Source organism: Phaenicophaeus curvirostris, chromosome 2 (assembly GCF_032191515.1).
Source record: "Phaenicophaeus curvirostris isolate KB17595 chromosome 2, BPBGC_Pcur_1.0, whole genome shotgun sequence".
Lineage (NCBI taxonomy): Eukaryota > Metazoa > Chordata > Aves > Cuculiformes > Cuculidae > Phaenicophaeus > Phaenicophaeus curvirostris.
In genome coordinates, this window is record NC_091393.1 from 67987199 (window position 1) to 68014989 (window position 27791).

Genomic DNA, 27791 nt, shown 5'->3' on the forward strand with positions numbered 1-27791 from the left:
CACTGACCCCATTTTACTTCTTAAAACTTTGACGGTAATTTCCATATGGGTTATCATATAGGACGCTTTTATATTAATTAGCTTTGCTTTTATTTTTTTTCATTTCTTTAATTATAATATGTGCTTATTTAACCATGTTTGTTAAGGGTATGCATTTAAAAACTCTTTCTTTAGTACTCTGTCCCACATTCTGCTCAGAAAATTGATTCTTTCTGCGTGACATCATGTTGCTTTTCCTGCTCATATATCAGCTGTTATTTTTTCTTTCTTCTCCCCCCCTCCTTATTTTTTTTCCTTTTCCCTTCTCTTCTCTTTTATTTTCCTTTTGTCTTCAGCCTGTTCTGCAAACTTGGAGTTCTTGTCAGGCATAGGATTTCACTGTTTGGTAAGGAGACCCTTGACAAATGCATGGGCCATCACTTGGTTTTCTTTGCTGTTTTTACATTGTGTTACGTGCTGCTTTGTTGCATGCTGCATGGCTGCATGGCTGAAATGCATGGTCTTCACAGACCACTAATTGTTTAGGCTGGTAGATCACAGAATTTATTAGAGGGAATAAAAAGCTTTCGTAGTTATCGGTTTGGATTTTTTTTTCTTTTGTTTGTTTTTCTGTGTGTCTTAACTAATATCTGGATTTCATTATCCTACCAAAGAATTTTGCTGAGTTAATTTTAATTGCTAATATGTTATTTATTCTAAATCATTTGGGAAAAACAGAACATCAGAACTGCACATTTGTATTGGAAAGTCATTAAGGAAAATTTATAGAGGGTTGAAATGCTTAGTTAAGTTCTGTGGAATTCTTAAATATTCCCAGATGTGCTTGACTTCACATACGCATGTGTACTGTCTTTCTGGTATCAAGTGAATCTAGCAGGAGTTTGAGGTGTTTGTCTTATGCTGTGTGAAAAATCACTTAATTGAAGTCATTTTAAAGTCCGTATCAAGGTTATGCATTATATGCAATGTGTGGCACAGTCCTTTACTCTGCAATTTTTTCTTATGCCATAGTTAGTTGAAATAATACATCCTATGCTATCCTAGCTTCTATGATGGATGCATTACACACTTCAGTATTGATGAACATACCTAATTGGGAAATTATCTACCAAATCTGAATTTGATTAAGATAACATGCATCTAACTCAATTTCTATATGTTTTATTCAGTTTGGAGGAAAGGAACTCGCTGCAGCAGTGTGGTGTTTAAAAAGCTTACAGACTGTTATGAAAACCATTAAACTGAGAAGAAAGATCAGAAGTTATTTTGGGATATCACTTTTAAATATATTTTGGGATAAGCTGAGTGGATTTGCCTGTAAAGGCAAAAGATCATAGGAAGAATGGAGCTATTTCTGCAGCTGTGTGACATTGCTGCAGCTTTTTCTGAAGGGTGAAGTATGTCACAAAGGTGCACATAAGCTCTGATTTATACCCTAGGTTGTTTCTTCAAAGAATGAGCTAGCTCAGATATACTATTAAAATTTTGCAAATCTTTTTTTGTTGTTGTGTGAGTTTATTTTCTGTCTAGTTTTTCCTAAAATGAGTAACTGTTGAAGTTAAAAATCTAAGTTAATGTAACTTTCTTCATTACTAAAGGAAAGATCTTATCCCTTCCACATCTCATCTTGCTTATTTGTTGTTGTTTGCCTGGGATCAAGTGGTAGAAAGAGACAAGTCAGATGGGATCAGATGAGTATTCACTATGACTATAGGTGTTTGGGGTTTTTTAACTCTTTTCCTAGTGTGCAATAAATAACTGAATACAAAATCTTTATGTCAACACAGAAGTGTACTGTGTTTTTTCCATGAGTTATGACAAGGTCACCGTAAGAGTCTGGAGCATGGTCATTTTATGTGCACGTACTAACTCAAGTCAAAGTTAACTTAGAGTTTATCTTATGTTTACAGTGAATTAGATCATGATAGTAAACCTGATCAAGGATTACACTTAGTCCAGCAAAGACAAGGCCTGTGTAGAAGAGAGGGAGATGCTTATGAGGTCAGCCTCTGAGCACAGCTTGGGCCCAGAAAGTTATTTGTGCATTTTGGAGGCATCTTAAATAAGCAAGAGTTGCTCAATAATAACTTCTGTGGGTAGTGGAGAGTTTGCTATAACAATTAGCAAAACGCTATATAGTTTTGCTATATAGGTGTTTTATATTTTTTTAGATTTGAATGGTACTTCTGATGATACAGCTGCAAGTATGAAAGTCATTAGTGAAAGTCATTAGTAAAAGTCTTAACTTAAGCTGTATATACAAGTCTTGATAAAATGGGAAATTAAGCATGCGAGTCTTCCAGAGTGAACTTAAACTGTTAAATGTATTTGATATCTAAGAGTGTCACTGAGGTTATGGAATTGTAAGTCAACATGGAATTGTTTCTTTACTCTGTGAAAGTACATTTTGACCCCAATAATTTACTGTTTGAGAGCTGTATTTCTACATCATTAAGACTATTGATTTACTTTCATTGTTATTAGTGCCTGAATTGGAATGTTTTCAGTGAATAATTTTGCTCAGTTGAGCATTTAAATTCATATTTTCTCAATTTAAAAACAAATTTATATGACTAGTTTTATTGACTTTTTATATTGTTTAAATCTCCAGTAAGGCATTCGTTCCATATAAGTAATACTTTTTAAAAAATCTTCATATTGGTAATGCAGATGCATGTAATCCAAAAAAAATTTAGTTGAGTAATACATCTGATAAGGACGGACTGGTTTTCCTCACTCATTTTTGAGAACTTAAAGAAATAAATCAGGGGAGTTCCAGAAAAGAAAAAGAAATCTTTCTTTGCATAGTGGCATCTTGAATTTGTAAGTGTTCTTCCAGTGAGGGATCCTGGGATCAATATCCATAGCACTTCTGTAATACAGCAAAAGTTCCTATCTCCTGATACAATAATACAGCTTTCTAGAATATGTAGGACTGCAATTCAGATAATTAAACAAACTCACTTGTGCAGTTCATGGGATCAGCTGGGATACTTTCACCTTTAAAACCTCTTGGACTCATGTTGTTTAGTATTTACATATGTCCAGCCTTTGTTGTTTTGAATTTTGTGAAGAGTTCCCTTAAGGAAAACCTCTTATTTCAGTTTATATCCTATTGAATTCTACCTATCACCTGCACTGCTTTTGTGATGTAACAGAATTTTATATACTGCACATTCATTTCTACATCAGAACATTTTGTGTCCAGTTTTCAGGCTTCTGTAAACTAAGAACATTTAAAATCTATTTAAAAAGAATATTTTTAATTAATGAAAGTACATATATACACTGTGAAATATCAGCAATAGCAATAAAACTAGTTTTATTAGAAAAGCCCTCATTTTAAGTATTGTAATGTAGTTTTTTTAAAAAAAAAAGATGGCCTTTGGATATTGACTTCTGACCTCAAGTTGAAAATGAACTGATTCTGGAAGGTAAAATATTAAAAAAATACTTGCCCTTTTTTTGGTGAGTTTTTGTTTTAGAAACACAGAAAAAAATCTAAATTAATCACACTCAACAAAGTCAAGACACAGAATTTCCACTGTACCTAAATGTGTCTCTCATAGCAAATTGCATTTTCTAAGATTCTATAAAAAATCTTACCTGAAGGACACATTCCAGAAAAGAAGTTTCATGATAATTTTGAAAGTCTGTTTTTAGTGTTACATGGATAAAACTGCCCAAACTCTATTATATCAATCAATTTATATTGAAGGGGGCTGCCTTTATCATGGTCACTGAATTCTGCTCTCATAACCGAGCCCTTGAAACCAACCACACTGCAGTATCTGCCTCAGGGTTATGTCTGAAGTCTTTCTACATTTCAGAATAGCCAGATGAATTTCTGACCCTTGCAACAAACAGAGTACCTGATTCCTGATAAATATATGGCTCATGAAGTGCGTCTAAGTGTGTATAAATAGATTGCCAATGTAAATTTTCAGGGAACTGGAGTGACCATCTCTATGTTGCACTGTGGTATGCAGTGTATATACACCTGCATGATGAATGTGAAGATATAATTTCTAATCCACAGTATATGTCTCAATCTCAGTAGCTTTGAGTACTTCCCTCTATTCCTGCTGTCATTAGCACAGTCCTGCACTCTTTTCTTCATCAGCACTGGCATTTTTATCACCAGAGTAGTAAAATGTGAGGAAAAAAAATATGAGCTAACAAAAAACTTAATCTTTTAGGATGAGTGTTTTGGTAGGAATTTTTAAAAACAGCTCAGCTTTTTCATCTGCTCACTATATCATTGCATGACCACCAGTGCAAAAAGAGTGGGGCTGCCTGGCTAGGGGCAGCCATGGAAGCTGTGGATCAGGTTTCTTTAATCCACTGTGGATGAACATCACAACAAAACCTCATAATTAAATAGTGTAGAAAAACATTCTCAATGCTGCAATAAACTTCCCACTCCTTCCTTGCAATTTATCTTTAGAAATCTCTGTTTCACTGAAACTGTTAACTACTTTTAGTTGTATGTTTGCCTATATTTTCAAGTGAAATACCCACCAGTGAGAAAGCATAGTACACTTTATGCAGATGACGGTATTTTCAGAACTCTATTAATATCTTATCTTAAACATTCAGTTAGTTTCTTCTTTTTGTTTTCTTTTCAATTGAGAAAGTTTAAATATATAGAGAAGCAAGAAAAGGTATTTTCACTTTTGCAGAGATTTTTTAAAAAATAAATATATTGAATAATCTGTGGATCAAATTTGTGTATCCTAAATTTGTCCTGGATTTAAAAAGTAAACTCATGGCTTGGACATGATAACTTCTTGAGATATACATATGCACACAAGGAATATTGTGTGTAACTCCTCTTTTTACTTTCGTAAGAGTGAAAAAAATAGTTGATAATGAGATATGCATATTTTGTCATGTGAGCCACATCTGATCTTGTTATATATGTCTGCAGCCTATTGGTAACACCAGAAAGCTAAACTTTTTGAAGGTATTCTATATAAATGTTCTCTTCCTGCAATAGCAGCTTGTGAAATTTAACAGATTTTGTTACTGAGAGAGAAGGTGATAAGTGTTTAGATAAACTTGAATCAATTAAAGCAAAATTTGTTGAACTTAAATGAAAACCAGACAATACACTACAGCTATAATTAACCCCACATTTAAGTGCTTCCATCTTGATTGCCTCAGCTATTTGATGAGATGCTTTACTGCCTCTAGTTACTGCATTTGTGTAAACAAGGCTAAGACAGCAAACTGCATGGTTTTTAATTTGAGTGTTATTATTATGCAGAAGTTCAATTGCACTTCTGCTATGTCATTTACTCTTTCATTAAAAACAGAGATACAGTTAGCAGAGTGTAGATATGCTATACAGTATGCTAAGCTTAATTGGTGGATAATTTTCCTCTCTTTCTAGGAAATGATGCAACATCAATAGTCAACTGTCTTCACATTCTGGGCCAGACCTTGGATGCAAGGTAATGTACTTTAGAATATATTTTCTAAAGAACAAAGAAAATCACTTAAGAAATTAATGTGCAGTCTGGTATGGGCTAACTGTGGGAGGCTACAGAATTTCAAAACTCAAAAAATAATAGTACTGAAAAGAATTACCAATGCAAAGTAGTTTAATTACTAGTTAATTACTAGGGGTTGACAGGACAATATCTGTAGATTACACTTTCAACTTCAGTTTAGATCAGTGATGTCCAGGAATTTCTGGCTGTTAGTTCATCAGGTTTTAATCACGTCAGCATCCCAAAACCCACAATAACTTTAGAAATATTATATTCTTTTGTTTACACTGTTTTCCTTCTTGCTGTATGTTTTGCAGCCTACTGTAGTAGATAAGAAACAGATGTGGAGATGAACACCCTGCAGGTGTTCCAAGGCCAGGTTGGATGGCCTGATCTAGTGAGGTATGTCCCTGCCCATGGCAGGGGAGTTGGAACAAGATGGTCTTTTAAGGTCCCTTCCAACTCAAACTATTGTATATATGTATGTATGTATAAAATAAATCAGGAGTTAAATGCACATGGGGTGCAGTAAGCCTGTCTCGTAGTGTCTGTTGTAAAGTTAATTCAAGTTCTAATTTGAACAAAAAGATAGCTCATTACATCAAATTCAGTGACACTTCTAAGTTAAATTGAGTTGCTTGACCCATCATGATGTTTACGGACTAGACAATCTTGAAGTATTTGAGGGTAATGTGTTGCTTTTCATTAACTATTTGATCAACTACCTGTGCTAATGGTTGACTTTTAGACCTTTGCAGTTATGAAACAAAATGTGATAGTTTAAACTGCTTCCATGGTAATTTAAGGTAACTTCACTTTGCATTTACTCTCAAAGAACTGACTGGCTTACGTGAAAATAGGTCTTTATCTCAGTATCTTTGCAGTAGTTTAAATTAACAAATTTTACTTTCCGTTTACTATAAGGTAGTCATGATCATGGTTGATTCATGTGGCTCAGCTATTACATAGTAATCCTTTAGGTTGCAGTATCTCACGGGATTTTTTTGTCATAAATTGTCCATGCTGTATGAAATCACACAGGTGGGCTACAGATAAAGGTGGAGGTTACCAATTCAGCTCTTGGTAGATATGTAAAAATTGCTCCAAATGGGGATTAAGGGATTCATGGAGGTAACATGAAAGTTTGAAAATATTGCCATTGAAACTGTATGTATTCACTAAGTAAAACACATGAACAAAAAACCTAGACTGTTACTCAATTTACAAAGTAATTTCACCTGGATTTAGTTCACACGTGCCTAAGTGGATACTTACCTTAAACAAAGGATTTCTGTAATTGAGCTAGTTAAAAAAAATAATGTAATAATTCTGGATTGTATTCACATAACTGTTTATCATGTTACAATCACGTAATCAATGCATTTGGTTAGTTAATTTTAAACAGATTGGTTTGATTTTACTAATTTCTTTTTGATGTCCTTATTCTGGAGGCAGAAATATGACTGTCATGTTTGGGAAGACTTTCTGATGCATAGCTTGAAATAGTTCTTCTCTTTCTAGAGTTGTAAATTGCAGACTTAATCATTCTTTTTTTGTTAGGTAGAGTTTTTTTTTTCTCTCTGAAGGCAAATGAATAACATAATAAATTTAAAAGAACTTGCGTTCAAGTAGGTTGTTCTGATATAACATTTTAAATTAAAAAAATGATTTTTCATCAGATCATTATTATCTATTTTATGTAAGCCAAGGCTAGGCTTTATTCCGTGTTTGCTGATTTAATAGAACATTTGTTTTTGTTCTTTTTGCATGCTATCTACAGGACTGTGATGAAGACTGGGCTGGAATCTGTTAAGATGGCATTGAGAGCGTTTTTGGACAATGCTGCCGAGGATCTGGAGAAAACAATGGAAAATCTTAAGCAAGGCCAGTTTACACACAGCAGAAACCAGCCAAAAGGAGTTACTCAAATCATTAATTATACCACAGTTGCTCTCCTGCCAGTACTATCGTCATTATTTGAGCATATTGGACAGCACCAGTTTGGGGAAGATTTGATATGTATGTATTATTTAGAAGTGCCATGCCAGTAAAATATGTACAATTTCATGAAGTAAGCAATACTAGATTCACGGTTCTATTAGAGAAGGACTAGTCCTATGTATTTTCAACAAAACTGTCACTAATTTAATGAAACATTTGCTGTAACCTACGTAGAACACTCTGCACATTTTTGTGCGTTTTGCGTAAATATTAAAGCAGAAGTGGTTGTGATTAGACAGTCAGAGGGCTTAGTTTTGTTTCTAACCTTACCATAGATTTGCTATGACTTTCTTCTTGTGTGAAAAGTTGCTTTGTGTAAGTTAATTTGTCTTTGCTCTGTCTATAAATGAGGTTATATTAGGAGAAAGGTGTTACTCCATCCCACACACATCTTTTCTCAATTTCTTTTGAGAAAATTTGGAATTTGGGTAGTTGTATCTGTGGCAGTATCTAGAAATAGTTATGTGAGGTTTACATACATCCCTTGTTCATCATAAACCACTTTTTCAAGAATCAACATCTTCATATCTTGTGTAATTTTTGATCTCTGATATTACATTTTTTGGAACTTAATCATTAGCCTTTGGTACTTTATTACTTAATTTGGTATTCTTAATCAGCTGTTCTACACTGGTGTCAAACACCCAATTTAGAATTCATAAACTGAGAAAAAATAATTAAGCTTAATTATGCCAACTTATTTTGTCTAGAGCATAGTTGGAAAGGCTAATTTTTCTTACACACAACTTCTCTTTACACCTTGTTAAGAACAAAATTATCTATTTATACTACTCTGATGACAAGCATCTTGGCCTTGTGCTTGTACCTAAATATGTTACTTACATGTAGTAATACATGGTGTGATCCCGTACAAAGGTGGGTTAGTGCATCTGAGGTTATTCTTATTATGTAAAATGGCATGACTCCAAAATGATCTGAACTAAATTAACAGTATAGTAAAAAGCCAGGCTATGTAGCTTTGAAACACTATCTTGTAGGCTCTCCCAGCCCATTAAGTTGTAGTACTGTTTTATTCCCAAGACTCATTGCATATTGGGGGAGGATATTAGCACTGTGGAAGAGACTAGAAAAAATATACGTGGAAAGAATGGGAGCAATGTACTTGATAGAAAAACTGTTGTTTTTACACCAGTACTGCAGTTTACACTGAAAATGATTTTTTTTTCAGAAAAATTAAGGTTATTCTCACATATTTGTGATTGAAACATTTGGTAGTTTCAAAATATGCTTAGGTAAAGTGTTTCTAAGGACTAAAGGATTTTTTTTGTTTAATCCTTTGTCAGACTGAAGTATGAGTTAAGTACATGCTATTAGCTGGTATCAGTGTTTAAATAGAAAAAAAATTTAGCTGTGATTAAAAGAATTCAGTATGCTTAACAGAAAGACATTTCTTTTGTCATATATTTTATACAGTGATGTTACATTTGTAAATCTATTTGTTCCCTCATAAGTTTTGTTACTTTCAGTACTTCACTTAATTTGCCATGAAACTTTCTTAAATGCTACAAACTACAAAAGATTCTTTGATGCATTTTTTATAGATATTAAATTAATAATTTCTCAGGTTATGCAGTTAGATGTTACCCATAAAGAGTTGGAATGCCATTAATTTCAGAAAGTTAGCGCACTACTGAAATATGTTTATTGTCTTAGCTGATAACTTGATATTGAACTAACCGGAAGTTTTCAGTGTAAGCTGTGACACTCAATGATCAGGAGACTTTTTCCATTCAGAGAGTGATTTCTGTGGATAGCTTAATATTATTAATTCAGTTATTGTCAAAATAACTGTATTTTAATTCTACAGCAATGTATTGCAAGAAAAATATCTATCTATCTATCATTTTATTCTTTTTAGTGGAAGATGTCCAGGTCTCCTGTTACAGAATATTGGCCAGTTTATATGCTCTGGGAACCAGCAAGAGTATCTATGTAGAGCGGTAAGAAGAAAAAGTGTTTCTCTATTTTGTATTTGTGTTATTTACCTACATGAATATGTAGTCCAGAAATGAATATAGCAAGTTTATTGTTGGAAAGATATCTTGAGAGAAAAATAGTTCTCAAATCTTAAGTGGAATGCAACTGCATTATTATAATACACATAAAATGTTGCATTGTAAGTTTATCAAAATACCTTTCTTAAATAAAACAAACATTACAAATAGAATTACCTGACTTTACAATAAATAACACTTGATTTGGATTTTGACTGGGGAATGGTAAAAATATGTCATTCAACTCAGCTATTGTCACAATACTTCTTTTTATATGATTTAAGTGTGATGTACATTTCATTATACTTTTAATCACCCTGGATTTATTTTAATTTTTTGCTCATACTGCATTATGTCTTTTATAGCTCAATTACCTACAAAAATAAGGCTTTATAATTTTAGGTTTTGTAACTGTGTATCTTCTTACCTCATCCCAAGTTACATTTGGTCTGTGCAAAACATATTTGGCCGAAAAATAGAGGTACCTGGGTAATTCAGTTCATAAAACTGAATTGTTGCCCTGTAGTGACTAGCACTGTTTTGGGGGAAGACTGAACAAGACTCATACGTTTCAGATATTGTCAGCAATAATCTAGGAAGTTCAAATATCTATAAACTGTCTACCAAATCATCCTATGCGTAACTCCAGACCAGACCCATGATACTTGCTTACTTGGTGTCATTATTGTAGGAGACATTGTGTAGAAAGGTGGGGACTAGTTTTTGTAAGTAACAAAATACATATCTGTGGAAAACCAGGTCTCATTAATTTCATAAGGAATATAGAATTAATTTGGCTTGGTATTTGGCAAATGAATGTTGTGAGCTTTGTAGTTAAGATGAAATATGTCAGTGTAAGTGATAATATTTTGTGTGGTTGTCTACAACAATTGTAAGTGATAAGCATGTAGCATGCTCTTGGTAGGTTTATTTGATGGATGTACGTTTTGCTTATGAAGACCTAATGAAAAGGGAAAAAAGGAAGAAGGAGCTAACAGGATAAATAATAATGGTAATAAAGTTAGTTTTAACAAAATCAAGTTTTATGAGTTAGGTATAGGAAAAATATACATTCCTAAAATGAGATAGACTATAGACTGAAGGTGAATTTTGTTAAATCATAAAATCAGTTTGGAGGCTTTGTTTTAACTTGGAAGTTAATGGAACTTCTGGATTTCTGTCATCTGTGTGGCTCAGCTTCAGCAGCCAAGGATTTCTGACATATCTCAGATCTGCTCAAATCAAACGAACTGGAATTCAGAAAGAATAGTTTTAAATTTTCTTAAAGGACTCAAGAGAAGTGACAAGGTGTCACTTCTTCTTAGGGCAGACTTTTTACAATATTGATGATACACTTAAGAAATTTTGATTATCAAATTAATGTTGTCATATATTTTAAAAGATCACAAAAATGGTTTTGTGCAAAACTTTCAGAGTCGTTGATCAGTAGAAGCAATTTTCCTCTGTTTGAAGACTTCCGTGCTAGGCCAAGGTTTGATTATTACTATTTCTTAGAAAAAGGAAATTATATGACTCAAATAAAATGGTAGGTGTATTTGGCCTCTTGGTCTTTTTAGTAGCTTTTTTCTTGATAGTAGAGATCATGAAGTCAGTAAAGCTGGGAGGAGAGTAATAGAACAGAAGGCATTTTTATGATGACTTTGGGTTTTCCCTGCATGTTCCTCTTTTACTCGCAGGTAAGTAACCCACCTTTTACATTTTATGTTGACATTTCGTTCGTATATTATCAGAGGGTTGCTTGACTTCAGTTTCTATTACCTATTCTTGCGTTGATAATCCTAATGATGTAGTGGCTTATATCTTTGAGATGAGCTTATCTTAGAATAAAATAAGGTTAGTATACAACTGCCCTGAGGCGTAGTCAGTCATCAAAGATATGTATGCTTAATGGTGTTTGTTAATTCACAGGCAACGATCAGCACTAGGAGAATGCTTGGCTGCTTTCTCAGGTGCCTTCCCAGTGGCTTTTTTGGAAACTCATTTGAACAAACATAATATCTACTCAATTTACAATACCAAGAATGCAAGAGAGAGAGCAGGTATTTCCAGAAACTCACATGACGGTTATGAAAACACAATTTCACTATAAATGCTGCTTGCCTTAATGCATGTACTTTTGCATACATTTTATAGTGCAGGAATTTTCTTACAATTGCCTGGTTGTATTTTTTTCCTAAATCAATGGGCTGAGTTTGGTAAAAATCATTATTTTAGGCTTGCAAAGATACCAGTGTTTTCATTTTTGGATAGCATTCTCAAAACACCACTCTGGAAGAAATTTCACACATTTTTAGTACCTCAGATATTATATCTTTCATGATACAATTATATATTCTAATCAGTAACTTTGGTTCCTTAGTTCTCATATGCAATATGAAGCAAAATTGAAGTGAAATACCTTTGCCTGTATTAAGTACATATACACTCTTAGAAAGTTAATACACTGCAGAGTAGTATGTAAATTATTTTCTCTTTGTTTGAAATACAAGACATTACACATACTTTCCAGTAACATTATGCTTGTTTATTTTACATATATGTTTTTGTTACATTCCGAAACATGTTTCATATGCTGGAACAGAGTTGTTGAATAAGGACATATGCACTACTTGTTTCTGTGATAAATAGAAGTTACAGTAGAACTGTACATACTCTGCATATATGCTGAATATGAATCATAGTATAGATATGTATAGATGACAGTGTATGAGGTACCAGTTTATGATGCATCCCTCTTATTACTTGACCTTTATTTTTATAAAAGGGAGCATACCAGATTTATTCTTCAAAGAGCTTTAGCGTGTTATCTTGAAAAATATCAACAGCCGTGCTTACTTATGATATATGTATCCTAGCTATTTTAATACATGTAGAAAGACAATCAGCTGTGTTTTCATTTATTTTTAACAGAAATTTGAATTTATTTTCCAAGGTTGCATCAGGTTTTAAGGAGACTCTCTGGTGGCTGTGTAAAATGTATTTGGGTCTAAGTAGAAGAGACTCTTTTTAGAAAAAAGACTTGCCTTAGGCTGTGTTGGTACAAACAATTGGATTCACAAATTGCGGGCTAAATTTTCAATGTATAGATACCTGTATATCTCGTTCTATGTGTACATCAGGATGTTAGACTTTCAAAAGCTAGTAGATGTGCTTACAGATATTTATTATTAGATGAAAGAAACTGCTTCCAAAAATAAAGGCAATTGTAGTGCCTTTTCAGACAAAGGAGTTGATAATTCAAATAACTAAAAAAATTTAACATTTACATGCAGAAATTCACCTTCAGAAGTCAGTTTCTTTGAATCTGCTTTACTTACTACGTCAGGCAATGATTTTTTTTTTCCTGAACCTTCCAGAACTCTTCTGCTGCCTTGTGGAGAGTTGTTTCATTTTAACAGTTTTTTTTCCTCAACTGCAAAGCTTATGTTGAGAGAAATTCTGAAATTTAAGCTTTATTTTGTATACTGCAAATTGCATGTGATTTCTCCGGATTCATGCCATAATAATTGCATTGTTGAAGTTCCCATATAGGAATTATTTTTATTGTAGAAAGTTTTCTTACTGAAGCTTATAAATGGACAGTGCATTGCTCAATGGTATGAAAGTAACTGGATTTTATTGTTGTATTTGGGTTTTTTTCTCTTGGATCAGAAGGATGTAAATGTAAGTAGAAAACAAAAGTTGTCGGAATAGCAATTGAAAATAATGATTATAATTCACTGATTTAGTTTATTGATTCTTGGACTTTTTTTTTTTTTCCAATAGTTCTCAATTTGCCTACTAGTGTAGAAGAGGTTTGCCCAAATATTCCTTCCTTGGTTAAGCTAATGGAAGAAATTGTGGAACTGGCTGAGTCTGGTATTCGTTACACACAAATGCCACATATCATGGAAGTAATTCTGCCTATGCTATGTAGTTACATGTCACACTGGTGGGAGCATGGGCCAGAAAACAACCCTGACAAGGCAGAAATGTGTTGCACAGCCTTGACATCAGAGCACATGAACACTCTGTTGGGCAACATATTGAAAATCATATATAACAACCTTGGTATTGATGAAGGAGCCTGGATGAAGAGATTAGCAGGTAAGATATAAAGAAATAAATTAACAAGCATGCATGTGTATATATTCAAAATGTGCGTGTCTATATGTATTTTCACTCTCTTAATTGCTCTGTATTTGCCCTTGTAAAGCTGGAGGGGAGCAATACTCATATATTTATGTTTTTAAACAATACAGATCTTGATGAACCTGAAATATTAAGTATACAGAAAAAGCAGTGTAAGCAGTATATTTTAATCTCTTAATAAGTAATATAAGTACACTAGACTATTTTTGCCACAAAATATGCGCATATGCATTTTGCAATGTATTGAATTAAAGGACTGTCGTTGGGCCATTTTCATTATATAGCAAGTTTCTACTTGCCAGCATTCTATTTGCCAGCAGGCCAAATGCCGTGTCCTGTACTTGAGGCACAAAAACCCTGTGCAGTGCTATAGACTAGTGGAAGAGTGGCTAGAAAGCTGCCTGGAGGTGAAGGATCTGGGGTGTCGCTTGACAGCCGACTGAACATAAGCCAGCAGTATGCCCAGGTGGCCAAGAAGGCCAATGGCATCTTGGCTTGTATAAGAAACGGCGTGACCAGCAGGTCCAGGGAGGTTATTTTCCCTCTGTACTCGGCACTGGTGAGACCACTCCTCGAATCCTGTGTTCAGTTCTGGGCCCCTCACCACAAGAAGGATGTTGAAGCTCTGGAGCGAGCCCAGAGAAGAGCGACAAAGCTGGTGAAGGGGCTGGAGAACAGGCCTTATGAGGAACGGCTGAGAGAGCTGGGGTTGTTTAGCCTGGAGAAGAGAAGGCTTAGGAGAGACCTCATTGCTCTCTACAACTACCTGAAAGGAGCTTGTAGAGAGGAGGGAGATGGCCTCTTCTCCTAAGTGACAGGGGACAGGACAAGGGGGAATGGCCTCAAGCTGCACCAGGGAAGGTTCAGACTGGATATCAGGAAAAAATTTTTCACAGAAAGGGTCATCGGGCACTGGCAGAGGCTGCCCAGGGAGGTGATTGAGTCACCATCCCTGGAAGCATTTAAAAGATTGATAGACAAAGTGCTCAGGGACATGGCTTAGTGGCAGATATGAATGGTTGGAGTCGATGATCCAAGAGGTCTTTCCAACCTAGTGATTCTGCGATTCTGTGATTACAGTTCCTTGCTCTTCCGTATGAGTGCTAGATCCTTAAAATATTGGTTTGAAGTTGTGCATCTTACGTATCTATTACAATGAGATACAAAATACGTATGTCACTAACTTCATTGTGATAACACCTTAAAATGTATTTTAAAACTTTTTATTTCTCAGTGTTACAGTCTGTAAGGAAAAGTCACTTCAGTGTTGTGAATTCAGTTTTTCAATTAGGCTTTCTTATGATTTCTAATTGTAGCTCTAATTTCATTCATGGTAGCTGTCTCGATTCCTAGTCTTTTGAGGATTAGTAATGTAATGTGCTCTAAGGATAAGTGGTAACTGCCTAAAGTTCTTTGTAGTCTAATAGATATGTTACAAATGGTTTTGCACTAATGGGCCCAGATGAAGTGCTAATTTGCATATTCATTTTTATGTCTAAATTTGCAGAAAGCTTGTGCTAACAAGTCCCAAATGGATGTTTGATGGTTGGTTGAATCAGTCTCATTTCTGTCTACATACAAGTCTTCCAGTTTTCTAATATGCATAAGAAATACAGGCACGCTTCTTCAGTAGGTTTGCAAATTACTAGAGCGTGCTTTCCAGTTCTGCTTCACTCAAGCCAAAAAAACAGGAGGAGCCAGTGTATCCACCCATACATACCATTAAACAATTTCTACATTGCTCAGTAAAATAGTTCAGGCAAATGTCAATGTGTTGACAGAATGCTAGTAAAGAGATAGTTCAAGTTTTATGATCTTGCAAGCTTAGCCTGTGAAGTTTTAATTTCTACCCTCAGAATAAGAAAATGAATTGACTCTGAAATCCTGACCACATTTAATTCTTGGCAAAACTTCTGCTGATTTCAATGGGGGCAGGATTTTATTTTGCAGCCTAGAAGTAAGATCCAAGAAAGAAGGGAGGTAAAAATTTTTGTTCATATCTTTTGGCCAGGTACATATTATAATATTAATTGCCTTAAATAGTGTTTTCCCAGCCCATCATAAGCAAAGCGAAGCCACAGCTCTTAAAGACACACTTCCTGCCACTGATGGATAAGCTAAAGAAAAAAGCAGCAGTGGTTGTTTCGGATGAAGAACATCTAAGAGCAGAAGGCAGAGGTGACATGTCGGAGGCTGAACTGCTTATCCTAGATGAGTTCACCACTTTGGCACGGGACCTCTATGCCTTCTACCCTTTGTTGATTAGATTTGTGGACTATAACAGGTATGTGGAGAGGAGTAGGTCAATGAATCTCATAAAATCTTCCTGTTTATTGATACTATTTCTTAACCCTTGACATGACTAGCACTGAATTATAATAGCTTTTACTCAGTCTGTCAATCTTGAAATTGCTCAAAGTGATGCTTTATGACTTTTAGGAGAAGCTGGGGTCTTTTTCAGAAGAAAACCTTAAAAAAAACCCCTGCAATCCAAATCTGTTGGATAGGCCTAGGATTAACGTAAAAGGATTTTAAGGGTTTTGAAATACAATATCAAAAAGCCACTACTGCCAGAAAGGATTTAAAAGCATGTTTGTTTGGTTTCTTTGGCTTGCATCCTTGTAAAATGTTGAAAACTGATTTTGAAGCATAAAGCCAGTGGGGATCATCCACATTTCTACCCTTTTACCAAATTTTAGGGCAAAATGGCTGAAAGAGCCCAATCCTGAAGCAGAAGAATTGTTCCGCATGGTGGCTGAGGTCTTCATTTACTGGTCAAAGTCTCATGTAAGTAATTCCATGGTAAATACTTGTTTTATTTAGGTTTCTTAGTAGGCTGATCAATTATTTAGTGATTGTGTTTGGGCAAACACATAGAATGTCAGAAGTGAAACTGCAGATGATAAGGTATTAATGACTTCCATTTTTCTGATACTTGAAATGCCTGAGTGGCTAGGGGAGTTGCTGGGTGTTTTGTAGTATAATAACATTGACTGTAGACATATTTTTGTATAAATTCTGGTTTGTTTTGTTTGGGTTTTTTATATGTATTAAGCTTATTGAGATCTGTCCTTACTCCTTTTTTTTTTTTTTAAACTCAATCAGTTATTTTCATCCCCAAAACCTTTTTATAACCAGGATATATGGCTACTAAATTAGTAGTAATTGTCCATATTCCTAAAATGTGCAATCTGTCTACTTGAGCCTCTTGGCAGAGTTATGATAAAAATCATGTGGAATGTTCCTCAGCATAACTATTGCAACAAGGGTTTCCTGAAGGAAATGTGCAGCTCTCTTTATAGTCACTAAATTTTTATTGCAGTGTAGATTTGTATTTCTTACAATAATAGTTAAATATATATAATTCAATTATTAAGCTTAGGTCTGTAGCTAGATTGAATGAAAGAAAGTCCTGGATGATATTATTTCATATTTCATAAATTTTACTAGTTAAGGATTTCTTCCACTTCTACAAAATTTACCCTTGGTTTTCAATTCTGATTCCTCTGGATGCAAAAATTAAAGGTTCTGTACTAAGACCTAAGCACAATTCATGTGAATAATGGAACAAAAAAGAAGAAAAACCCCGAAAGAGACTAAATACTTTCAGGCATAGTATAGACTGTTGTTTATACTAAATTTCTTTTCTGCTATAACTTCAGTTCTTTCAAGTCTGGGAAACAATGAGCCTTGTTATTCGTGTACTTGTGCCTGTGAGATTTATAATAAACATCACTGTGCACAGAAACTGGTTGCATAATAGATAGATACTGGATCATGAAATTGCTTATGTTTTCATAATACTTTCTTTAAAGAAAAGTTTTGTATGTATATGAATACAGTGGGATTTATAAGGGGGAAACAAATGGAATGGATGATTTACTTGTAAGGGAAAACCCAGAAAATATTTTTATATTGAGTTAGAGGAGATTTTTATAATAGCTGTTTCATAGCCAAAGAAACATTTTTTTCTCTATAACACAGAGAAAACACCCAAAGATATACAACCCCCTGAGCAATGTCATGCAAATAAAACTGGAATTCAAGTCCGTTATTGATTACCATTCATTTTTTCCACCTTTGTCTTATCTTGTGGATTTTACAAATTTACAGTTAATTTATATTTTTATTTAAGGCTTGTTTATATAAATTCCTCCTATATCATAAGTGCTTCTAAATGACATCTTCTATATATTTCCAGAATTTCAAAAGGGAAGAGCAGAACTTTGTGGTACAAAATGAAATCAACAACATGTCTTTCCTTATCAGTGACACCAAATCTAAGATGTCCAAGGTAGTGTAAAGATTTTTATATTTTTCTCTTGGCAGAGTGGAAGGATACAGGAAGATTTGAGAAGCACTTTTTAAGGGTTTTTTTTGTTTGTTTGATTGGAGGTTTTTTTTTTTGGTTTTGGTCTTTTTTTGGGGGGGGTTACAGTATCTGTTGAAAACACTGGCTTAAGAATTGTTGTTTGAGTAACACAATGAACTCTCAAGATATTAATCCCTTGGATAGGGCTGCAGCTTGTATGGAGAGTAAGGAAATTGTCAAAGACGATTGTCAGAGACAAAGAAAAAATTGCTAGTACAGTTATTTTATTTAATATTGGAATGTTTTTCATCTTTGCTTTATGCTTCAGGCAGCAGTTTCTGACCAGGAGAGGAAGAAGATGAAGCGAAAAGGTGACCGGTACTCTATGCAGACATCTCTCATTGTGGCAGCACTGAAGAGATTACTTCCCATTGGCCTAAACATTTGTGCTCCTGGAGACCAAGAACTAATTGCACTGGCCAAAAACCGATTCAGTATGGTAGGTGCTCTTTTTCTACTTCTAAAAGGTAGACGTATTTTTCTGATGGAGTGCTTTGAGTATTTTCCACTGTGCTTGTTCTTACAGCATGGCTCAAGTAAGAATAATTCTGTAATATAAAGGCAAAATGAGTGGCTGTGGGTGATAGTAATCTACATATTGTTCTCATTTTTGGAACATAAAGCATTTCAGTTTGGACATACTTATTTTCTAAATGATGATTGTATGAATAGAGGTGACATTCTTAACATAAAACAATTATTTCTCCATAAGAAACAGAAATCAAATCAGGGAAGGATGTATTCCTGATACTGGTTTCCTTTGGTCAAGCTTGGATTAAAGTATGTATGAGTGTATGCAGTAGTAATTTAAATTCAGATTTACATTTAGTGTATTACTGTGGAAAAATATGAATGATGCCATCAAAAACTTGTACTTGTGAGCTTGGATGTGGCTAGGTCTACCCCACAGATTTTCCTCAATCATCTGCATTGTTGGTTTTATCAATCACCTGAACTAAGCCCAAGGCTGACATTTGCATGGAAAAATATCTTTTCTTTATTATCTTCTACTCCTAATTTATATAATTTGTAATTTATCGACAGAAAGATACTGAAGATGAAGTACGAGATGTCATCCGCAGTAATCTTCATCTCCAGGGCAAGGTAATCTATATCCAATTTTTAAACCTTATTTTTCTTCCTTTGAATTCATTTCTTGGTGCCATGTAATGAACACTTACCATGATTTCTTAGGATAATTTACAGTCCCTTTTGCTCTTCTGTCCATTAACTTGTTCACGTCGATTGTTAAATGTTAGGTTTTTAAGGTGTTTGCTTATGCATTATATACAACAACATGTGGCCCTTCAAATCCCTGCTTATGCACAACATTAATATGAAATTGGAAACAGAAGCAAGGTCCATCACTGTTTTAACTGTACCTTCTATGTTTCATATAGAATCTACAAAAAGTGTGACGTTAGTTTTTATCAGTTTGAAGTATAATGGAAAAGGAAGCTGCCACTTTGGCATACTCTGTGATGTGAAAAATCTCCACTTTGCTGAGTTTAGTTCCTGTTTTTCAGCGCATGGGGAAAAAAATGTATTAGAAACAGTCTAGATTTTTGTGATTAAATTCCAATTAGTACCAGTTGAATAGCTGTAAGAAAAAAATCCTGTGCTGACCCAGAGTAGTTGAACTGCTGTATTAATGCTTCAAATGATGGTGAAGAAGCAGCCATAATGTGGACAAGTAATAAAATGATGTATGTTTCTTCTTTATTAAAGGAAAATGGAGTTGGACCCATGGGGTGGTGCTTTATTTAGGATTGCCCTTTACCTCTTCCCCCTCCCCCAGATATTATTCACCTCAAGGGAAAAATAAACTAGTATTTCCTGGGCTCATTAAAGGTTTGCAAGAGAATAAAGATGTGAGTTGGAAATCTGGTGCTTTTTTTTTTTTTTCTGAGAGGTTATTTAAAAATCATCCAGAACTTTAGATTTCATTGCAGTTCAGTGAATGGCAACAAATGTTATTTTTTTTTACATGAGGTGGTAATGGGGTGGTTCTTCCTGAATAATACCTTATGTTTTCTCTATATTGCTGCACTGTTGAGGGGGATATGTGGAGGCTGGGGGTTCTGGAGGTCATGAGAAGATGGATAACTTTGCAAAGCTAACAAGTAGCATTTTTCATAAAATACTACAAATATAACTCCAATAGCTTTAAATTATAGGGACTGCCCGTAGAAAAATTTACTACTGAAAACAAAAGATTTGATTTAATCCTTACAAAATCTTATGTAGCAAATATAAAGAAGCAGAAGAAACCACAAAGGCAAAGTAGTAGGAGTAAAAGAGCATTTATGAAGATCTTCACGAACAACAGTACTTAACTATTAGTGCATGCCATGAACATACAAACCTTAAATATATTGTGATTTTGTGTGTGAACTTCAGTAATGTTTTCTTACTTAAGAAGATAGGTATTTCTGCTCTGATAATTTCAGTATGTGTGTATTGCCCTTTTGTGAGCCATGCAGTTCTAAGTCTTGACTAACATTTCATGCTGCTTCGTAGGACTTGTCCTTCTGTTTCTAGTACTTTAGTTTCTATTTTGATCTTTAGGGCTACATTCTGCATGCTGCTATAAAGAAATTTCTGTCTGTTGCTGCTTTGTTGCCTTGAACTAATGATGATACTTCTTAATACCTCAATCTATATTTTCTCTTGGGAAGGTTGCTTTGCTTCAGTTAAAAGCTTGCTTTTGTTTGGCAACTCATCATCTCCTCTCTTTATAACATATAAGAATAAAAGTACTTTAAATTTCTTATATTAATTAAGTTTTTATGGTGCCTTGATAATTAAGGATTTTCCTAATTGTAAAATGAATCCCCAGTCGAAGATGACATTGTGAAAGGGAGCCGCATAATACATAGCTAAGAAAGCTAAACAGCTACTGTATGTAGCTAGCGTATTTTATGTATTGTAGCTAGTGTTACTTTATATCTGTATACGTACTGCTTTACTTTGAAAAGCTCTGGTCTTGTCCTGTATGTGAAAAGTATTCAGCTCAACTACAGACAAGATATGGCATTTTCTAGCACTTCCAACTTTCAGGTTTTTATTTTATTTTTTTAATCTTTATTATGATTTGTTATCTATTGCTATGTAGTATGTTTTTGGTGTCTTGAAATATATCTTTTCAAGAATCATTTAGCACTATCACATTCTAGAGTTCACATTAAACCTAGGTATGTGGCTTCGTTATTTAAAAGTATAATGTATAGTTAAATTCAATGCTTATTTACAACGTACAATATAATTTCTTCTGTAACCCTCTAATGTCATTCATATTCAGTCACTATCATGACTGAATTGAGTACATGTCAGATATGGTCAAGTATGATGTTTCTTGTTAAGAAAAATGATGCCATTGTGCTATATGCAGATACAACCTTTTTCTTGTCTGATTGAGTTGAACATAAAAGAAATGTAGGCTAAATGGTTTTATAAATTTAAATTATTTAATGTTAAGTATTAGTATGTAACTTGTTTATAATGGTATTTGTGTAAGGTGGTTTTCAAAACAGAGGAAAAATACCACTTTTTGGAAAAGCTGTTTTCTTCCAACTATAGCAATATTGTTTCTTCAAATGTTGTTTTCTGTTAACCATTTTGCTTTTCACAGACACCCTGTGCTGTCATTTATGTTGGAGTTAAAATGTAATTTATCTTGATTTCTTTTTCAAACCCTGCACTGTTTGAGAGTCATCCTTCTGAATCTTTAGCTCTTAATGTTGTGGTGTCTATTTCATGCATTTGTCTACCTTTGTCTACATTTGTCTTCACCCTGTTTCTGTCTTTCCTTTCCTTGCATGCCTGCATGCTGTTACTCAGTACCAAGCCTTTTATTTCAAGAAATTGATGACGAAACTTGCATTCATTTTGACATGGATGAAGCTCAAGTCACCAAAATCTTCCAGCCATGCTAATTCACTCCTTGAAATGTCAACTACTCATACCCTTAGAAAACTACCTATACAAAAAAGCTGTACCTTGATAGAGTGTGAGGAGTCCTCAGATCAAAAGAAGTCTCCACCTGTGATTAAAAAATCTTTTGTGGACTACTCATTCATGTTGATCCAGTCAAATGCTCACACAAAGACTGTGGATGTGACAGTTGTTAAGAAATGGAAAAGCCGAAAGGTGGAAGAAATGCCTGCCAATTCTGGCTTTCTAGGTTGTAATAAGCTATTATTGCGGGACTATGTAAGTTTATAATAATTCCTGGAACTTCAGTAAATTGTATTGTAAGGTATTTTGTGAAGGTGAAGTACAATATTCTCTCATTTTAGGCACAAATTGAAATCTGGATCCACAAAGATGTTTTTAAAAAGCGAATATTGAGTTTTAACCTGATTCGAATCTGTAGGGTTTATGTTTGTAAATGCTCTAGGAATCCAAGCCAGTGTGACTTAAACCTAAATTGTGCAATCAGGAATGACCACTGGCCACATCTCTCAGTAAAATGGGCTACACTTTGCATTTACCTTCTGTGTATTGCATAAGTGTTGATCAGCAGAAGCACTGGGTAAACAAATTGAACCAAAAAAAAAAAAAAAGATTGATAATGGTAAAACAGAGAAACACGGAGCTCTGAAATAGAAGGTGAAGAGAAAATAAGAACTAATATTTTGCTTCATCCTGTTCTTTCTAAATTTTAGGCTAATAAGCAAATGCATCTTGAATTAATTTTTCATAAATTAACTTTTTGTTTTTTAGATAGTAATTGGTAAATTGGGATTTTCTAAAAATTGAAAATAATTAAAATTTTTTAATAAATGAGACACAAATAAGACTAATATTACTAATTTCCATGACTGAAAACTAAGTAATCCCAAGTAGCAAAGCAACAAATTAATTGTTTTTTAGTTTAATAACTGGAAAGTCAGTTTACAAAGTTATGTCTGTGTATCTCTCATTCATTACTTTTCCTCAAATAATATATTAATTGCTGGTGCCAATGCTATTGGCCCATGATCATTTGTTCTTTGTATGATTATTAGACTTCTAGTCCTCTGGAGGCTTTCAAGACACATTGCATAAATCGGTCTTTAGTTTTCTTCTCCCAGTCATTGTAGTGGACACTGTATGGGTTAGTCATGTAGACATGTGGATTAGCCATATAAAGTGCTTCTGTTGTCCTTTGAAGCTTGGAACATTTTGCCTTGGTGACACGTGAAATCTTTCTCATGCAGCTTGAGGATCCTGCCATTAGATGGCAGATGGCACTTTACAAAGATTTACCAAACAGAACTGAAGATTCTTCAGATCCAGAGAAGACTGTGGAAAGGGTCCTTGATATAGCTAATGTACTGTTTCACCTGGAACAGGTTAGACACATTTTCCCAATTCCATTGCTTCTTAATCAAAACAAAAGTATTCAACCTTTCATTTATACTTTCACCTGCTGTGTTTAATATTATATTAATTATTCTTTCTTATAATGGCTACTGTTTACATGCTTTGCCTTGTATTTTGTAAACCAGTGTCATGGCCATATTGATTGCACAGTGTGTTTACAACAGCTCCCACAATCGTTTATTTGCTTCCTTCTGGTGCATTTCAACTAGCAAGAGATAGTCACTAAATTGTCCATGAACCATGAAATGTTGGTAAAACTTCTCTTAATTATTGGAAAAGTGCCTTTTTTCCCCCAAGGTATTTTTTCTCAGTTGAGATATTTAAATTATTGAAATAGCAAGAAATTTAAAACTTCCCATGTGAATATCTGCATATTATGGCTGTATGGAGTAGGACAGTCAGATGATTTGATACACGACTTCTCTAGTGATGGCTTTGGAGAGCTGTTTACTGTGCGCTAATTAAAAAAAATTATAAGAACTATGTCCACCTGACAAAAACTGTATTGAAGTTTCTGTGAATGTGAGCAAGAATACATGCATTTAGAAAGTTAGACTGACATTTAAATTCAGAAAATTCTTGATAATTTGGAAGTTTTAGCAAGACTACTCTTTGCTTGTCGCAAACTACTTGCATATGTGAATTCAGAATTGTTCATGCTGGAGCAGTGGTGAATACACACCAAGGTTAATATGACCAGCTCAAATATTACCTGCTGTATTCAAGAAATAGTAGAAGCAGGGTGGAGAAATCATTTTTCTGAGAAAGTTCTGGCAGAACATTAAACTTGTTTCAGAATCTGGTGTGAAACACTATTGTTTTCTCTGATATTTTTTGCATAAATATATGAGCTCCCCACATGACCTGGACTACAGTAACATTCATTTAAAAATTCTGTGATTTATTTTGTTTCCTTCTGCCAGCTAGCACTGATAAAATTTTGTCTTTTGTCTCTCTGATTAAACTTGTCCCCAGAAATTAGGTGTTTGTTGGCTGGTTTTTATTTTGTTTTAATTTTCCCTCCACTTAGGACAAGACTTCATTACTTAACTTTGTTTTTAATTCTTTAAATTTTGAAATTAAAAAATCCCCATTTTTTTAATTTTACAAGTCAAACATTTTACAAGTCAAAGACTAGGTGAAAAATTTAATTTTCCATTTTACTTACTGAATTGTTAGCTCTTTTGCACTTAAGATTTTTTCCATGTTTTCTAGGCTTTCTTTTTTAAAATGTGCTGACGAAACAGCATATTAATTTGCAGAGTATTCTTAGTGGCAGAGATGAACACTGCTGGTTACACCATAGACTACAAACTGACGGTGTATATTTGCTTTTTTTTTGTTCCTTTGAAAAGAACATTTGCCATCTTATTGGATTAGTTTGTTTCACTTAGAAGTTTGGCAGAGATTTTCAGACTCCTTGTCAGGAAGTTTCCATATTGTGATGAGATCCTTAGTTCAGTCAAGTAGGAAACATGAGAGATGTGTGAAAGTGCTTGCATAGACACCGTACAGCACCTGATTGCTAAAAGTAACTTTCAGAGATATTATAATGCACAAAGTGTGTTGATGTGAATACCTGTGTCCCAGCTGTTACATCGCATAACTCTTTTTTCTTATAGTGTGCTAGCCTGAATATAGACTTGCTTTGAGTTGAACAGCTTTGCACAGTTTGAAGGAAGATGAAGAAGAGTCACTAAATTTTACCTGTTATTCAATATGTGTGGAGCAAGCCAAAAGTGATAAAATTCATGACAATCATGATTAGGCTACTAGAGACAGAGAGAAGAACAGGTGTTAATTTAATTTGCAAGGATTTAGGGTAGGAAGAAGTTCCTCTTCTGTGAGGAAGAAGGAAGAGTAGAGAAAAGCTAGAATGTGATGGGCAAAAGATCTTGTCTTTTACTTGGTTGCGTCAAAGTTAATGAGGCTGAAAGGATATTGATTAGTGTGCACAGAGTTGCGTAATTCAACATTAGACTGGTATTTGAGTTCAAACAGCATATACCATGTCTTAATTTCTGTCATTTTAGCTATGCCATCATGTATATAAATTGGCTAAGCTTGTATGGTTTGGAGAAATTGTTCAGGGGAGTGAAACCCAAGGTATGATCCTTAAGTTTTCCATGTTCTGTCATAAGATCAGTCTCACAGAGTGTAGAGTCAAGCACTAGTACAGGACAGCATGAATTCCCATTGTAATAATAGATCAACCTATTGGATCAAACCTTCTGATAGACTTAACAAGGAGCTGTAGTGAATAATGCTGACTGCTTCAAGGAGCTGTAGCAAATAATGCTGACTGCTTTTATTCTGGGTACTTTCTATTTGTTTAAATATTTGACCCCACAGCTTTACTTATCTTCCATATACAAGTGCTCAGGTGCTTTTGTTACTCAAATGTGTAAATCAATGTCTTTAAAAATAATGAATATGTGAGCACCGGGTCTATTTCTATGATAGTCTTGAGTAATTCTTCGTAAATCAGAGTAAAACTCTGTTCTCCAATATACAGACTCTGAAACCTTTCCTTATTGCAGTGGCAAAGATCAGTTCATTCTTTGTGTCTTCTTTCCATGTAAAGCTAACTTTTTTGGTTTTATTATTTTTCAGAGATCTGCTTGCGTAGGCCGAGGCTATTTCTTTTGGGAAAGTATAGAGACTTTTATAGTCATTTGTGAGGATATTACTAATTACCTAACTTTCACATTTGTGTTTGTCCGACTTCTAAATTATTAGCCCTGACTTTGTTTAGCGACTTGAATATGTTTGCAGTGAACAATTTTCTATCCTTTGTCTTAACAAATATTTTCCTTTGTATTTTATCTTTTGGAATGAACTTGTTTTAGAATATCATCATTTAATCTTACAAGTATAATTATCCATTTCACTGAATGTGTGAGATACTACTGTAGTCTGTTTAATTAGATGTTTATTGTTTAATTATGACTAATTTTTTTGTATTTCACTAAACTAGAAAAGTCTTCTTGAATAGCTGTGTTTGGACTGAATATTGAGTCTACAGAATCATCATCACCACCACATATTTTAGATAAAATCCTTAATTTTATGACAAAGGAGAATCACTAATTCTTTCATGGTAGAGATGCTACTTCCGTTGACTCCTTCAGTGATGCTGGGAGGCAGAGGACCTTTTATTCCACTAGCTTAGCTGTCTGTAACAGAAACAAACCCACCCTCTCCCTCCTCCCACAAACAAAAAAACCCTCACAGAAGACATCTCCCCCTTAACTCTGCAAGAGTTGTGTAAGTTAGATCAAATGATATAGTATTTACAATGCAGTTGTGAAATAAATCTGAGAAACTGTGAATAGGCAGTGGGAAAGGAGTGATATGTAGCGTGGCCTGCAATCATAGTTCCCGGTTATCCAGTCAGGCTATACGCTGTTGCATGCAGTTGCTTTTCTGGACCACAACAAACATTTTCTTCTGATGGAAAAAAAGATAGAAAGCGGAACAAAAAAGCCTGAAAGACCAAAAGATGAAGGTGGAGCACATCCAATTTCATCCGTAGAGCCAGGACACAGAAAGAGAATATATCAAAAGACAGAGCTGTAATATTATGAAATATGGTTGAAGAGTTTTGGAATATCTAGCTATGCAGATTCATGGAAGGGATTGAATTCTAACTAGGTCTTCATGACACTCTTTCATTTTTGAAGCTAATTCCTTTCCATTCTACCCAGTCATGGTGAATATTACAATTAAAAGATTTATTGTATTTCAGATAATTCCTTTAAAAGTGTTGTCTGAGGCAATGTTAAGGTGTACACTTTACCTGTATGTGTATAAAGAGTTACATATAAAAGATAGAAAGAATGATGATTATTTGTATTAAAAGTTAAGGCTTCCTTAGAGGTGGCCTCAAGAATGACAATATTTCTCTAAAAGATATAAGAAGTAGAATGAAGTAAAAAAAGGGAATATCTATGTCGTACAAGGAAAGGGAGATTTTTACTTTTAAGTTTATTCTCTAAATGCTGACTCTACAGTTTGGCTGATCACTTGAACCCAAGCTAGAACACTTTTTCCCATCTGTTATTCTTCTGTTATCTTTCCACTTGATTTATCTATTATCTTAATTTTTTTTATTATTACTGTGACCAAACAGTAGGGACATTGCCACATTTTTTTATTATTCCATGTGCATTTTATATAACAGGTTGAGCATCCTCAGCGGTCAAAAAAAGCAGTGTGGCATAAACTTCTGTCTAAACAGAGAAAAAGAGCTGTAGTTGCCTGCTTTAGAATGGCACCATTGTATAATCTTCCAAGGTAAGAACTATATATTCTGTGTTTCATAGATGCATTTATGTTCACACAATGTTATTTGGGAAGATTGAATGGAAGAAAAAAATGTAAACTAAT

General features: G+C 34.3%; 1 protein-coding gene across 5 annotated transcripts in view; it reads left to right on the top strand.

Moving 5' to 3' along the window:
* The window catches only part of RYR2 (ryanodine receptor 2), a 370828-nt gene that overhangs the window by 286480 nt on the left and 56557 nt on the right, over nucleotides 1-27791 (top strand). For 4 of the 5 annotated variants that reach the window (XM_069852347.1, XM_069852349.1, XM_069852348.1 and 1 more), the window contains 14 exons: nucleotides 336-385; nucleotides 5396-5456; nucleotides 7276-7514; nucleotides 9376-9457; nucleotides 11441-11571; nucleotides 13298-13618; nucleotides 15707-15947; nucleotides 16363-16450; nucleotides 17865-17957; nucleotides 18304-18474; nucleotides 19080-19139; nucleotides 23237-23371; nucleotides 26016-26050; nucleotides 27585-27698. In XM_069852347.1, the coding sequence (XP_069708448.1) occupies nucleotides 336-385; nucleotides 5396-5456; nucleotides 7276-7514; nucleotides 9376-9457; nucleotides 11441-11571; nucleotides 13298-13618; nucleotides 15707-15947; nucleotides 16363-16450; nucleotides 17865-17957; nucleotides 18304-18474; nucleotides 19080-19139; nucleotides 23237-23371; nucleotides 26016-26050; nucleotides 27585-27698 (1821 nt within the window). The remainder of the gene's footprint in view (nucleotides 1-335; nucleotides 386-5395; nucleotides 5457-7275; nucleotides 7515-9375; nucleotides 9458-11440; nucleotides 11572-13297; nucleotides 13619-15706; nucleotides 15948-16362; nucleotides 16451-17864; nucleotides 17958-18303; nucleotides 18475-19079; nucleotides 19140-23236; nucleotides 23372-26015; nucleotides 26051-27584; nucleotides 27699-27791) is intronic. The other variant, XM_069852351.1, reaches the window with a different exon arrangement.